Below are 16,906 nucleotides of genomic sequence, written 5' to 3'. Positions count from 1 at the left end.
TATTGGGTAACCATGTTCCCCAACACAGCAATCATCTGGGATCTCTCAGGCAGTTGAGCTGACAAAAATCCGTTCCGTACCGGACCAATCAGCGTGAGCTAAGGGCGAAACCGGATGTGAAACTATATAGACACGTCAATATGATTGGTTGTGTTTGCACGCCCACACGGTGATGGACAGACGGTCCCATCCAATCATCTACCAAGTATCTTGAAAAAAGGAACAGCCCTGTCATCGAATTGGCTCCCGAGATCCCAGATCCAAAAATGCTGTGAAACAAATTTGTGTAGCAAGCTTTTTGGATCTGGCAGCGTCAGGTTAGGCAGATATATCCATTAGTGAGAACATAGAATGGGTTTGGTCTGTAAGGGGTATATCTGTTGCGAGTGGAGGGGAGAAATTGCCATGGAGGCTTGTTCATCCTAACTGTCCCCAAACTGTCTGTCTGCTCTGTTTGACAGGGTCAACACAGGTAAACAGCTCACTCCCACGGCAGGCCAAGCTTAGCCGACCCGCTCCTCTGCCCCCCATCCCCTACTGGATAAACTTAACACGCGTGTTGGCTCCTCGTGGGGAAAGGTTATTACAAACACATGAGAGGCGGCCAACACAGACACACCATGAAAAAGATATACATTGGCAAAACCGCCTTGAAAGTTCCCAGAAATGGCAGCAAGCACCAGAAAAAGAGGTAAGGGCAAATACCCTCCAGAGTCAGTCACCTCCATCCGTCCAGCCATCCGTTCGTCCATTAGTCCCCCATCCGACCATCCAGTCCGCCTACTAGGTGTCTGCTCTGCCATTACTGGGGGAATCACGCATGTTGAGTGGTGCTGGGGCAGATCCCAGAGCACTCTGCCAAACAAGTCATCCAACCTCTTCATCTCCTCTCATCAGTGCTGGAATGAAAATGCTCATCACTATTTTCAGTTTTCGCTGAATGTTTGCTTATTATTATGACGTGCCCAGAACAGGGACACTAGGGTTCATGTGGTTAATTATGTTCGTTGAACATTCACGTGGCAATGTCAGGTGATATTCCTGCACTGACACCGTTTTAGCCGGCGATAAAAGTTGCCGGTTTTGCATGTCTTTTGTGTGGGGGAAAAAAGTGATAAAGATTTACATAATGGTATTATCCCCTTATTTTGGAATTGAGTATAAGCAAGGTCCTTATTCAGTGTTCAATGTAGGGCAGGGTTCCCCAATAGGCGGCCCGCGGGCCATTTGCGGCCCACAGAGCGCCCCCTTGTGGCCCATGAAAGAATTTCAAAAAAAAGAAAAAAAAAAGTTTTTTTTTTTTTTTTTTTTTTAAGGGTCTTAGATATAAATGGCATTAAATGGGGGTCAGTAGCCTATGCATGTCAAACTGGGCATCCTTTTCAAATGGGGTCTTGCCCTGAAAATGAATTTTCAGGGCAAGACCTCGACCTTGCGCGTGCAGACTCGGCCCCCAGCCTGGTACGCTAGTCAAAATATGGCCCTTGAGGAAAATTAATTGGGGAACCCTGATGTAGGGTAGCCTACTAGCTGTGAAGAGGCTTTGTCGCTATGACTGTACAAAATTAATCACCAAAGCGGTGCATTGCTACAATTAGTTAGTTATTAATTTAATGGGTAAGTTATACTACAAATATTAGGTCCAATAACGAGTCACTGAATCCCCGCGATTAGGCCTGCAAGAGTATAGGCTACAGGATGTATTTGTAAATCATTCGACACGGAAAAACTGGATGACACTTCCACACAGACACATTGAACACTCCCTATTTTCGGCATGTTGTTATAGGCAAATGTGATGTCACATTTTGCCATTATTTTAAAATGTGTGTTCAAAATCTTTCGAATGTCTACAAGCTCAGAGCCATTTTAAAGTAGCCGGTCTACAAGCTCAGAGCCATTTTAAAGTAGCCGGTCTACAAGCTCAGAGACATTTTAAAGTAGCCGGTCTACAAGCTCAGAGCCATTTTAAAGTAGCCGGTCTACAAGCTCAGAGCCATTTTAAAGTAGCCGGTCTACAAGCTCAGAGACATTTTAAAGTAGCCGGTCTACAAGCTCAGAGCCATTTTAAAGTAGCCGGTCTACAAGCTCAGAGACATTTTAAAGTAGCCGGTCTACAAGCTCAGAGACATTTTAAAGTAGCCGGTCTACAAGCTCAGAGCCATTTTAAAGTAGCCGGTCTACAAGCTCAGAGACATTTTAAAGTAGCCGGTCTACAAGCTCAGAGACATTTTAAAGTAGCCGGTCTACAAGCTCAGAGCCATTTTAAAGTAGCCGGTCTACAAGCTCAGAGACATTTTAAAGTAGCCGGTCTACAAGCTCAGAGACATTTTCGGATAACCGAAGCATAAAATAGGGTATTAAAGTGGTTAAAGATCTCCAAGGTTTTGCCCTGGTTTTTGTCTTTTTTCTGCCACCCCCCCAGCCCCAGCACCCCCTCACACACGCACCCGCACACACACACACACACACACACACACACACACACACACACACACAATGTTGTTATAAAGGAAAATAGATAGAGACAAAGGGAAGGGAAGGAGCGACATGATCACATCTCCATCTTGCTCTCACCAAATCCCCGCTATCTGTTTTCCGGCCACGGATAGAGCCGTTACCCTCCTTCCTCTGTCTGTCCGTCAATACGGACTCCATTAGCCGGCCCGCGGACACACACATCCATCACGGCCAACAGACATTTCTTTCCTTTTCGCCGCTCACACTTGCACTTTTATTAGATCCGGGGGCACAGGTAATGCAGGCCGCTCCATAAATAGTCGTCTTGTTGAATCACACGCCAGGGTGTCGCTGCCCCCGTGATTCTGAGCCTTCGGAGTCTATTCCCGTGATGGATTGGAGTTTATTGGGCTCATATTTCATCACAGATTAAGCCGTCCCTGCGGGTGTCAGCCGGACGGATCTCGTTGACGATCAGGCCTCTAGTGATGGGGTGAAAGGCTTTATTGCAGATTTTTTTTTTGCCGTGCTGTAAATTACATACCCGATCCAGCCTGAATTCATCATTCAGGAATCAGGTCCTGCATGTGTTTTATATTTTCTTCACCTAAAGCATTTTGGTCACACGTGTTTTTTCTTGATCATCACCCTCATATGATGTCCTCATCGCCTCTGCATGATTATCAAAAAGATTTGTGGCTCTTGCATACAAGGTAATAATCATCCTGTGTGTGTGTGTGTGTGTGTGTGTGTGTGTGTGTGTGTGTGTGTGTGTGTGTGTGTGTGTGTGTGTGTGTGTGTGTGTGTGTGTGTGTGTGTGTGTGTGTGTGTGTGTGTGTGTGTGTGCGTGTGCAGCTCCCTGCATGAGCACAAAGAGGACTTGCGGAAGCGTCTGTCCTACACCACTCACAAGCTGGAGTTGCTGGAGAACGAGTTTGCGTCCACACGTCAGTACCTGGAGACGGAGCTTCGCCGTGCCCAGGAGGAGCTGGACAAGTTCACTGACAAACTGCGCAGGTACAGAGTGGCCTGATCCTCGACAACAAACACTAACACAACACACCACGATGAAGCCAGGGCACTATAGATAAGGATAACCAAATGAAAAGGTTTAACCACTTACCTACACACTTTGTTCTACGTCAAATAGCTAAATTATCTCATCAGCAAGTTCACAACAATATTGTTCTGTGAAATGTTTATCTATTTTCGCCTATTATGAAATGGCCAGAATAGGGACGCTAACGTTAGTGTTCATGCAGTATGGAACTTTGGTTGAACCTTTGGTTGTAATGCCTCGCATTGCATTGTGAGCTTGTAGATCTGACATTTTTGCTATTTTCACAACGCCAGGGTGTACAGACCAAACCCATGTCTGACTGTACAGTAATTTCTGACCAAAGGGTTAGGGTTAGGTTTAGTTGTGTGGACATAGGAGTTGGCCTTTTACAGTTCAAATTCACAAAAAATATAAAATAGAAAAAACAACAATACAAATACAAAAAACAATCATCAGTAAAAACAAACAATACAAGCCTGCAAAATGAGATTCAAAGGCTAGCGAATCAAAGAGTCTTTGTCCAGGGCATAAAATGGAGTTTCTGTGCTCTGTGAGTGGCAAACTGGAAATAGTCATTCCATTTTCTCTCATTACATAAAAATCTGAAAAATCACACTCTTATTATGTAAACTAATATGAATCAAACTGATTATATCGTAATCCCATCAAGGGTAAAGTGATATGAATATAACCATTTCACTTTACCTAAAAATATAAAATATATAGTTTTTAAATGTAATTGTTTGTGTTTGTCTATGTGCTAAAAGTGCTATTTTGAGACCTGTTTCGCCATGCAGTGAGAGTGAATGGAATGGCTACCTATGGTTCCCAGAGCACAGAAGCAACAGATGAAGGTGACTGACAATATTCAGACAAGTATCATTCCCAGGTAACTGCACACAACCCAGGGTTCTTCCAATGTTCAACATCACTTGAACACTTGCGGCAGTACCGCTGGGCAAGCTTTATGGGCGTCCAGATGGCATAGCTCCTGCCCGCCATCGTGGCGACTGGGGCTCGATTCCTCCATGGTGCCAGCTTTCCTGGGGCACTCCCATGAGAACAATTGTGTTTGCGGGTGGGACGTCAGTAGGGGAGGTGTTCTCTGTCACTGCAGTAGTGACTCGTACAGGTTGGACAGGACTCACACAGGTTGGTCAGTACTCCGTCTCCTACAGGTTGATCAGGGCACCTGTTCAGCAGGAATTGGAACTGGGAAGCATAGCTTGTTCCTCTGCATGCGTTACACCCCCCCGGTGAAACTCTAGTGTCAGGTGAAAAGAGGCAGGGATGTGGTTGTCTAATCTACACCTTCCCCAAGAGGTTCAAGGTTGTACTTCATTGTTACATCTTGTGTACATAAGGTACATAAGAGTAAAATGTATTTTTGTTTGGCTTCCTTCAGACAATGCAGCAGCATAGATAACATCAAACAGCAAACACAGCAAGATCAACAGACAGTGATATACATGGGGGGATTGGCATAATTACTAAATTGTAAGTAAAATGGAAAAATGCTGTGATAGCTTTAGGGCCAAAAATCTATAGGATTCTGGTGGAGAAGGGTTGAATATGTTCCCCCTGTGTTTGCTCTCACTAAGTCAAAGCAGTCTAGTTGTAGTGCAGTGTAGTAAAATTGTGAAGATTGTAGATCGACAAACAATCTCGGTGTAGATTGGCTATTTTAGTCTGTATAGGGCTTAAGTGGTTAACACAATGAATATTGTCCATGTGGGGAAGGCCTCCCTTATTGGTGCATCCACACAGAGTGGTATAATGTGTAACGTTGTGTTCTGTATGCTTTAGAATACAAAGCGGGTATTCTGCACTGCAGAGGATCAACCAAGATCTGGAGGAAAAGATACACCGAAATGTAAGTGACTGTTGAGCTAGGCTACAGTATTATGCATTGTAAAATCCTCAGTGCCAATTGAACTCAGAGTCAAGTCAGTTTGGTCAAGCATGTTATGTGTATATCTGTGAGAACTTCTGAGAAAAACTCCACTGTGTGTGTGTGTGTGTGTGTGTGTGTGTGTGTGTGTGTGTGTGTGTGTGTGCGTGTGCGTGTGCGTGCGTGCGTGAGTGTGTGTGTGTGTGTGCGTGGAAAGCACGTCCATGAGCGCGCTGTGATGTTTAGAGGCCTACAAGAGCTGATTTCAATATGAATGCCCCCGCTGTTGGTACCACTGACATTAATTACAGCTTATTAAGATTGGCTGTCCTCCTTCCCGTGGTGGAGTGATAGCAAGGCCATTGTTCCTCCACCTCACTCCGTTTTGTCAACCACCGCTCCCTCCCCCCCACGGTAGAAAAGATACAATTAACCAGCTTTCTATGACCATCATGTGTCTCTGTTGCTGAATAGGTAGCTGAATGTATTCGCCGGCTCAACTCGGTTTGATAACGCACAAGATAATTATCACGTCGCAGTCATCTCTTCTTCTTGAGATGGAGATATCAGCACAGATTGTACTTCACCGGAGGTCATCCAGCCTTTGTGAAAAGAAAGATGAATTATATTATCGGTGTGTTCCGTGGTTCTTTTGTTTGTTTTTCCTGGATTTCGTCTTCTTTTTTTAGACTTTAAATAATTATACCCTTGGGTCCCAAAAGGGGGTCTATACTTGGTTCCCTTATTGTATTCCTCTACACAACTAAATCCCTTTGCCAAAATACAGGCAATCTAGAAGCTCACAACGTGTCATAACATGACACATTGTAAGCTTGTAGATCTGCTACTTTTGCAGAATGTTCAGCTATTATTACATGAGCAGAATAGGGACACTAGGGTTCATGCAGTTAGCGCTTCTTTCTTGCAAAGCATCTTCATTAGGTACCGATTCATCTCACATATTCCTGTGTCAGCTCAATCACGAAGACACTTCCCTGCGGAGGCAGCACAACCTCGTCTGACCCGGCCAGCTCAGTCCCTCGGGACCTGCATAGAATTTGGTTATATATACAGATGAACTCGCCGATAATACTGACAGTTTGTGACCCCAGCTGAACTCTGCCGCAGATTCTGGAGAAACGATAAATGTAAAGTGCTGCACAGTGCACACAATACATATGTACAGTATATCCCTAGAATTATTAGTTTTTGTTACCTCAGGCCTTAGTCTGAGCGTACATCAGACTTTTATACTGTCATATTCATATATCCATAAATCTGGCATTTTGCCTATGACTTGAAATTGTTTGTTCTCGCTATTTCCAAAATCTCTGATGGTAGGATCAATAAGGCCTACTCTGTATAAGTACATTTTTGGTTGTGTTTATTCCTTTCTTAATTAGTCACCATTGTTGTCCTCAGTCCCAGCACCATGATGACGAGAAGCGAGCTCTGAGCAGAGAGATCATAGTTCTCAACAACCATCTGATGGAGGCAAAGCTCACCATCGAGAAACTACAGGAGGACAATGTGAGTGGCTTCTGTGAACACTGAGCTTTTCCCTGATCTCCACTAATCATTGTGTTCCTTTCCTTCTGGGCGGACGAGGCTCAGGAGGTATTAAGAAGGTCACTGCTTCTATACTTGGCTCCTCCAGGCTTCATGCCAGTGTCCCTGAACAAGACATTTAACCCATTCTACAAGTGCCTTCTAAATCAATCAGTAGTTCTCAAATGTTTTAGTGCCAAGGACGTTATATTCTTTGGTAAAAACTTTAAAAGGTTAAAACAGCACTATAGTTTGTAGTCCTCTCTCTCTGATCCCCACCCCCTCGCACTGATGCTGAACCATAGCTGAATGTTGTCGATGACGACCACAAGTTTTGTGTTTGTAAACTTACTCATTTGCAGACTAAAGATTGAACTGAAAACTAATGGAAAGACGAGGCTTGCGCTCAACATATCGTGCAAGGATATGCACAAATTACATTGCATTTTCATTTTCAAATCGTACACACGCCAATTTGAAAATGAAAATGCAATGTAAATTGCTTTCGCTTTTCCATTCTGTCATAGAATGAGCACACCTGGAGATGAAATGTAAAGGCTATTGCATTATATATTCACTTAAATGCGTTCATTATCTGAAGGTTAAAAAGCATTTATCTTATTTCATTTGAATTTTCTAAATTGCATTTTTATTTTAATATTGTCCACTAATTAGCGGGGCATTTTTTGAAAATTGAAATTCAAATGATCTTTTATTTATAATTATAATTGTATCATAGAATGAGCACATCTGTAGATTAAATGTACCGTAATTTCCGGACTATAAGCCGCGGCTTTTTACCCATGATTTGAACCCTGCGGCTTATACAACGGTGCGGCTAATCTATGGATTTTTACAGCTAACGCAGAGCCATCTCAGGCTCTGAGCTAACGTAGCTGCGGCTTATAGTCCGGTGCGGCTTATAGTCCGGTGCGGCTTGTATATGGGATTTTCCCTAAATTTGGCTGGTGCGGCTTATATTCAGGTGCGGCTTATAGTCCGGAAATTACGGTAAATGCTATTGCATTTTAGATTTATTTTTGTCTCAAGAAATGACCACAGAATGACCTGAAAATGAAAAAAGCATTTCTCTTATTTCAATTGACTCTTTGTATTAGCAAAGTGATTGATATGTTTCTGTCTGTCAGCCCTCACATACCCCACAGCAAGGCTCTGGGCTCCCAAATGACAAATGTTAACTACCTCCCCCCAAATTCTGCTAGGCTCTATAGAGCGTTTGTTCAGTAACTGACTTTTTAATAAACTGAAAATACTCACAGAAAATACATACATTTTCAAGTAGGTGACAATAAGGAGAGTACACATTTGTCAAAGAAAATCACTTACCCTACCTACCTTTAACCACATGAATCCTAGTGTCCCGTTCTGATCATCCTGTAATTGGCGAACAGTTGGCAAAAGTAGCCAAACTACAACATGTCTTAAGTTGTAACATCTTTTAAAGTTGTGACATGTCGCCTCTCTCAGGTTTGATGTTCAGCTCTGACCTGTTGCTTAATGTCTCCATAGGATCTGTACAGGAAGGACTGCAACCTGGCAGCCCAGCTTCTCCAGTGCAACAAGTCAATCTACAGGACCCAGCTGTCTGAGGTTAACCCTCACCACACACACACACACACACACACACACACACACACACACACACACACACACACACACACACACACACACACACACACACACACACACACACACACACACACACACACACACACACACACACACACACACACACACACACACACACACCAAGCAATAATATCTAATGCTCAGTCTTAAAATCTTACTTTTAATGAAAATTGTTTAACCACAATTAACTAATTAAGTTTTCCAATTATTCTTTTATTTATTTTTTTAATTTGTCATGCAGTGAATTATATAGGGCTTAATTTCAGTATGTAAGACCAGGGGAGATATTGTGCTTATGTGCCCTATGGCACTTCAACCACTGCAGATGTGCTAGTTATGTTGTACGTAAGTAAGTAAGTAAGTATGTAAGTAAGTAAGTAATAAGTTATGGGTGCAGCTTTAAAATATCCTCCCATGAATCAGACAAATCTGAATTATGTTTGTTGTGGGTGAAATATTTTTTTTGTGCGAATTCTCAACATTTCAGTTATGAAGAGTGATAGGGGGGGATTAGGGAAAGAGAGAATATAGGAGAAAGGAACAAAGAACAAGTCAGTCAACTAACAGGAAGGCCCACCAAATCAAATATACACAGTCCAATATAAATTATATAAGGTGCATGATTGAAAAATAGCAACGGATAAATTACACTGCCGTAGGCAGACATGCTTGTCGTGCAGGTGGAAAACATATCCAACAAATAAATAAATAAATCACACCTGTGTGAAGTGAAGGGCGCTCTTATCATCGTAAAATAGATACTACGCCTATTTGCTCAGACACTATGATGTAAAGTTCTCCATTCATTGTCAATGGGAAGTTTCTTTAAGACCAAGTTTGTGGACGGTAACTAAAAGCTGGATGTATAGGGGCTAGCTGCGCCCATCAAAAATAGCAGCAGACCAAAATTACAGTTTCATATGCATAGTTAAAGTGACATGGTTAAAGAACAAGCATCCTTTTTTCTTTTCTTTTTTCTTTTTTTCTTTTAATATTTTTTATCCCACGATTTTGTAACCCATTTTCACCCCTGTGTCAATCATCTAATGTGATCCTGGGCTCTACACATCCTCCGCCAACCTGGGGAGAGCAACGGACTTAACTCATGCTTCCTTCATGCTTGAGTGTCCAAGTTGCTCCTTTACACCTGACAGGGGGGAGTTTCCATGGTTGGACGTAGTGCGTGGAAGGAACACGTTATTCCAACCAGTTCCTTTCCCCTCCATCAGGCGCCCCGGCTGGCCAGGGGGAGGCAGAACAAGCATCCTTACATACTGTACATTAAATCTAATATACAGTTACAGTACATACGTGTTGTGAGGCACCTTATTGATTCAATGCAACTCGACCTGTTCTTGAATCAACTGAAATTATCTTAAAACCAGCAGGGTGGTCTATGATATTACATACAGTACCATTCTATTATTCCCTGAAACAAATGAAACTGCAGGGAAAGCAAGTGAAATGATCTCACTCCAGGGAGTGACTGTTTTTATTTATTTATTTGACTTGATTTGCATCTAGAGACTTCCTCAGATGATGCATTCAGTACACCTCCTCACATTAATGAATCAAATCAGAGATTCAGCCGTTAGTGAATGTTCAACAAGGATGATGTTTACTGAGACTTCTGATGGAGCAAATAAAACAAAACATTGAAAACAATCCAAGAGGTACTTCACTTAGAGCCCTATAAAATCTGCTTGGCTGGAGCTTCGACTCTTCGAGTGAGAGGTGGATTGCAAAAGAACATTTAATATCCTGTTGACACCTATCAGCACATCAAGGAGACAGGGTTATAAACCCTGTAGGTGCTATATAGTTAGTGTAAGTAGTGCACCTGGCACTGCTCCCCGTGCAGCCCAGGGACGTGCAAGAGTGTTACAGAGGCAGGGGCTGAAATTCCGTAAGAGTGCACTTTTGGAAGAAAATAGCCGATCTACAAGCTTGTAGAGCAGCTGTTTTCCGGGCGCGACCTCTTTGGCTACTGGAGATGCGGCGATGACATGGATTTCTAAACAAATTCTTTCAGCGCAAATTGCTGCGTTCAAGATCAGGAGAGTTCAGAAAAAAGCAATTATCGGGTATGGCATGGGAAGGAGAGGAAGGCATTTGCATTTCTTTCACCATAGTAAATGCTGCATTCATGGTCTGGAGAGGGCAATTATTTTACAGGCTGAAGCCCCTGTTGATGTGTGCATGTGCCTGGTGCAGCCCATGTCAGAGAGCATTTATGCAGCTGATAGATTGGATAATTGTATAAAAGCATAATATACAAGTCATCGTTTTTTGCAACTTTTCACAAAATGGCAGAACAAAACTGTTTCAGCACTTTCATAATATGGGGGTTGCAGCCAACTATGGCTATTCCGTGGTTCTTGGCATGGAAAGTTTGGGAACCCCTGGGTTACTTAGTGGACCGCAGACAAGCCACGTCGCCCTGTGATTGTTGCACATGGAGCAAAATGCACGCCGGTATTGATGAGAATGTTTGTGCCAGGAATTGTTGGCGCTGATTTCCGCTGTATCAGCCCTGGGCTTACTGCCTCATCCACATGGCACATGTTGTCCATGTCTTAGTCTGAAGTTAAAGAATGCATGCCCATGCTTTGCCCTTATGGATGAACGGAAATGTCAATGCAAACATGACATTTCCCCCACCTTACACACATACACGCACACTCTATTTAAAAACAGATAGCTTGATTGCTAATGCAAGGCTCACTGCCAACAACATTTGGATGCAAGGGGTTATATATACTATACAGTCAATGTATGTTCAGCAGTCTGTTATTCATGTCATGTAATAATCGAAAGCTTATTGATGAACAATGCTGCTGCATTTTGATAAGTGCAGTGGTTCTTCAGTGCCTACTGAGATGCATTAGTCATTTGTTTAGCTGCAAAACCGGTATTGACAGGAACCAGGGTACATAACAATGATGATGAGCTTGCAGTGTGAATATCTTCTGACAGTTCAGTTGGGGATTTATTGTGGTCAAAGTTATAACATAACTCTGACCAGGTCCATAACAAGAGAACATAACTTCTCGTGAGGAGAATACTTCCTCACATACCTCTCCTCTACAAAGCTATAATTACAGTAGCTTGCTTCTTCTCATTGCCAGAAAATAGTCAAATACATCATAAATAAATACTGAAACCAGATATAATCAGTAAGGAATGTTTATGCATGCACTGTGTATACTATGTAAACTCTAAATTTCCATTTTCCAGCCATTCAGTTGAAAAAAAAGCCCCCAAAATCATCTCGGGACCCCCCGAGGGGTCGCAACCCACAGGTTGAGAACCCCTGCTCTAAATCATTTACAGGCTGTTAGTACATGTTTGATGAACAAAACAACAATCCACACTCTCCCACTCAGACACCCACAAACCCTTAAAGCACATTTTCTTTGTCTGTTAAATTGCTTTCTTTTTTTCTTTTTTTTATTCTTACTGTGTATCTATTACTTTTCTATTTGTATTGTATTTCCTGATGTGAAATGAGGTGTGATTTACTTTATAAACTTCTTTTCTCACCTGCACAATGTGCTTTCGTTATGTTCTTGTTTGCTATGTTGTTTTGTTTCATTTCATTTATTTGTTTAGTTGGGAATTAGGATGAGTGTATTAATGAACAAAATATGTAAATACGCAGTCCCCAACAAACATTAACATGAGACATTAGTACAATCAGATAAAAGAATCACATAAGTAGGGCAAAATATCATATTTCTTTGTTATACATGGTCATAATGATTGGTGTTCAAGCAAGTTGGACAGTGTCACAGACAGAACGCATTCCTGATTCCTGGTGTCATATCGCATGGAAAAGACATGCTGACAATTTTAGGTTGTGGCAGCAGTGAAGATACTAACTACTGTTCCAGCCCCATAGTAGGCTTGAATTTGGGGATTTTCTTATTTGTCAACTTCCCTGCCCTCTGTCCTTGTCTCATTCAGCTGCCTGCTGACTTTCAGCAGCGAGTGATGGAGCTACAGATGGAGGAGTCTCCCCTCTCCCACACCTCCTACCCCGACTCTGTCCCCGCGTCTGTCATCGCCAAAGTCCTTGAGAAACCGGATGAGGCCTTTTGCAGCAGCCAAGCGTCCCGTTCGCCGAGCCCCCAGACCCCAGACCTGGCCTTCCTCCTGGATAGCATGGCTGGGGGAGAGCGCTTGGGCACCCTGCGGGGCACCTACAAATCTGACCTGTACAGCAGCGACACGGCACTGTACTGCCCCGACGACCGGCGCCGCGAACGCCGGACCAGCATGGACCTCCATGGCCAGAGGAAGCTGCTGTACGGGCCGCAGAACTCCACCGACAGCAACCCGGAGGAGGGCTCCGTGGGTATTATGCCCGGATTCTCCCAGGAGCACTTTGACAAGTTCCATGCCACCCTGGGGGCTGGTTCCAGCTCCTACTCCAGCTTCAGTGGAGGGGGGTCCGAGGACAAGGGCAACGGGCCGCCCAGCAGCACGGCATCCTCTCCACACCACCACTCCCTCTACATGGAGTGGAGGGACGCGGGGGACTACGAGAGGAAGAGCGACGTGTCCTGGGAGAGCGACAGTCCGAGGGGCTTCGCCGACACCCAGCCCTTCCAGCAATCGGAGCCCGTCCACCACCAGAACGGCAGCTCGCCCGTTTACAGCCGCACCATGTCGTCCTGTTTCAGTGAGCCGTATGAGCCTCTTCCTCCATCCTCTTCCCCCAGCGTGGCATACGGAGACAGTCGGCGTGGCAGCATGCTGGCTCCGGAGGAGGAGGAGCTGATCGGCCGGTGGAGACAGCTCAGTGTGGAAGACTTGGGCGCCCTGGCGTACCGCAGCCCCGGACGGGCATCACCTTACAGCTTCTCAGAGCAACACTTCTCCGTCCAACCGGCCAAGATCCGCCTCGACCCGCTGTACAGCAGCTTCCAGGAAGGGGCCGACTACTACCACCATGAGGTGGGCGTCATGGACCCGGCGGCGTGGGGGGCCTCGGTGCCGAGCCCCGAACGCAGTCCTCGCCTGCGGCAGGCCCACAGCCCGGCACACCTGTTTGCAGCCAAGGATGACGGCCAAGAGTCAGAGCACAGCCTCTACCACTCAGGGAGCTCTAAGGACAGGGAGGGTGACGTGGCAGCAGCAGGGTGCCAGGGCAAGGAGTACATGGACGCCAGCCCCAACAGCTCCAGCGAGTCCCTGAACGAGAGGGCCCTGGAGATGGCTGCAGACCTAAAGCACTACCAGGCCGAGATGCACAGCCTTCCCCCGCAACCTCCACCTGCACCACCACCACCCCCTCCTCCACCCTACAACCAAATGTTTAGCTCCCTGGGTCTATCCAGGAAGGACAGTCTGACCAAGGCCCAGCTATACGGGACACTTCTGAACTAAGACTTGCAACCAGGTCTGTTCATTCATGGGGCGGGGTTGAGAGTCTCCCGGTACTTACAGCTACAACTTGTACTAGCATCATTATGAAATGGTTTGAGTAGTACACACGCAGGTGCCAAGAATTACAATCACAGCAACATAGAGTATCATGAGCATTGAGCATGTCTTTATTGCTGAGCGTACTAAGGATTAGATTGTATGGCAGCAGACGCTACGACACATGCCGGTTCCATCATAGCCATGGCGGAACAAGCGAGTTGTGAACACAGAATTGAAGTTCTAGGAGATGACTGCAGCTCTAGGAGTGTTGCAAGTTTGTAAGAACGTGTACTGTATGTATGTAAGCCTATTCGAGTGTATAAAGATATATATATAGTATATACTTATAACAATACAAATTTAGTGATATATTTTGTATGTAGCTGTTGGCAAGAAAACGTGAAAAAACAATCAACTAAATGCAGTTTTGCTATAATACTAGAACTTGTACAGTACACAGTAAACTCCTCAGTATTAGTTTAACTCGGTTTGTAACTGGTTGCACTTTTAGCTTGAGACCCAAAAGAGAAATTGTATGTCTCCCCATGACAAAAACTAGTGAAAATAGCAGATTTGCAACGCGATAGGAGCTTGTAGATTGGCTATTTTCACTACTTCTTTAAACATTTGTTTTCTAATTCATGGATTTTTTTTTTTTTTTTTATAATTTTAAACAAAATGTATAGTAAACCAAAAGAATAATAGGATATTTATTTACTTAAGTTCTAACCCATACAAATGTGTCTCTGTCTGCAACCCTGTGCAAATGCATAAATCAACACTGAAGATGAAAATGTGTACGAGTATATACAGTAGATTTAAATGCAACTGCCAATCAGACTTAATGTGACCCCACCCTGAGCAGTGTTTGTAATGGCAACTTGATGCCCAGATAAACGGAAGGAATATGAATTGTATTATGAATGTTTAACAGGAGAGGGCGTTGTATAACAATTTAAATTGGTCCTTTAACAACTGTTAGTTTAACAGTTAATACTGACAGACAGACCTTGTTTTCTTCCTTCATTTGAATTTGAAACTTTTGATGGATGTGCTGTTTTGTTTACTTGATGGAATCCTTTTGAGATGTAATAATTTGTCTTACCAGTTGATGTTTGGTTATTGTTTTGCTCTATATTCCATGGAGAAGTTTTCCTGCCCCATTCTACCTCAAATTTGGATGCCCCACACACACACACCCCATAAAGCCGCTGCAACCCTGTTTCTATGACAATGGTGCATGTTTCTATATTTCTGCTGTTTTGTTCCAATAATAAAGCACAAATGTCCAAGCCATGTGCACGTTACTTATTTTAGTGTGGTTCCTTTGGAGCATATAGCCTGCTAATTCCTTTACCCCTTCACAGTGGTTTTGTCCTTGCACTTTGTTAGTCACTGCTGGATAGGATCATCTGTTAAATGCCTAAATTGAGATTGTATCATAATCCAAGTATTATGATACTTGACTTTATGTCATTGTGAAATGCTATCATTGCTATACAACATTAACATGAGTACTCATGATTGAGTGCTTATACCGTAACTAATTATAGTAGTGTTATAAGCAGATTGGATTTATAATGCATTATAGACTTTCTTTTTCTCCAATGTACTATAAAGACACCCCAAAATTCATAAGCATTCAATATATTCTTGAATTTTAAATTTAGATACTGGAAAGATTCTGTTAGGAGTATGATCAAATGTCCCTTGGTAGTAAAATGCACCATTAGTCATTGTTCAGTATTACCTTAAGGACCCCCTCGAAAACGAGATGATGCATCTCAAGGGGTTTATCCTTCCTGCCTGCCTACCAGAGATGCGAAGCAGAGCACAGCGTCATCTCACTGATCTGCATTGTGGACCTTATTATTCCTATGTTCCCAGACACAGCACAAGTCATTTACACTTCAAACGCACAAAGAGAAGAGGGAACTGGTGTATTCAATCGCTCATTCCTTTTTACACTGCAGAAATACAGTAGGCGACATGCTGAATTATGTAAAAGCCAGGCGTTCAAACACAAGCTCCTGAACTAGATACACTTTTCATGCTGCTTTAGACTAGGATGTTCACAGCAAAAGAGTCAAAACTACATGGAATTAATGTATGTAAACCAGAGCCTGGCTGATATATTGGTTTGACCGATATAATCACCCATTGTATGACAAGTATTCGTGATTTAATTATGCAGCCAATTTGTCCCAATTTCTAATAACTTTCATGGTTGCTGGACTGCATTCATGTCATGCGCAATGGTACAGTATACCTAATTTTGTACTTCGTCTGACTATTCACGTCACACTGTGAGGCTATTTCTGAAAGTGTTTTTTTTTTTTAAATGTTTTTTAAATGTTTAACATTTTTTGCCTATGGCAAGCCTAAAATAGGGCTGTCAGGTTGAAAAGTGGTTCATGCTTTATGTAGGTTTAATTAATATTTAACCAAAGAAAAGTATTTTGCCCGACAGCGACAATATCTACAATATTTCAAAGACTTGCTTTAGTTTTGATGCATCATTGCTTATGTAATGATAGACTTAACTTATTTGTTTTGCACAAGATTAGATTAGATTGGCCCAGGCCGTAGCGTAACGGTCTGGGCACCGGACTGGTGATCCAGTCGCGGTGTGCCGCGGGTTCGACTCCCGGACCCGACACGGCCTTTACCGCATGTCATCCCCCCATCTCTCTCCCGTTTCCTGTCAGCCTACTTTCTATCCCTTAAAAAATCAATAAAGGCGTAAGCCACAAAAAAATATCTTAAAAAAAAAGAAAAAAGATTAGATTAGATTTTGGTTGAAAAAGAGTGCCTTTTCTACACTAAGCGTCTGGTCCGCTGCTAAACAGTATTTATTTTGTTAACAC

General features: G+C 43.3%; 1 protein-coding gene across 1 annotated transcript; it reads left to right on the top strand.

The window, feature by feature from the left end:
* Window positions 1–620: 620 nt before the first annotated feature.
* LOC310876522 (brain-enriched guanylate kinase-associated protein) lies at window positions 621–14,106 on the top strand (the record flags this gene model as incomplete). The annotated part of the gene is made up of 6 exons (XM_083790083.1): window positions 621–691; window positions 3,316–3,477; window positions 5,327–5,393; window positions 6,834–6,941; window positions 8,490–8,570; window positions 12,576–14,106. The coding sequence occupies 6 exons, from the start codon at window positions 621–623 to the stop codon at window positions 13,998–14,000; spliced, it is 1,914 nt and encodes a 637-aa protein (XP_083646209.1). The 3' UTR covers window positions 14,001–14,106.
* Window positions 14,107–16,906: the final 2,800 nt, after the last annotated feature.

The sequence above is a fragment of the Protomyctophum parallelum genome, assembly GCF_964188405.1.
Source record: "Protomyctophum parallelum genome assembly, chromosome: 19".
Lineage (NCBI taxonomy): Eukaryota > Metazoa > Chordata > Actinopteri > Myctophiformes > Myctophidae > Protomyctophum > Protomyctophum parallelum.
This window is presented reverse-complemented; position numbering and strand designations above follow the sequence as displayed.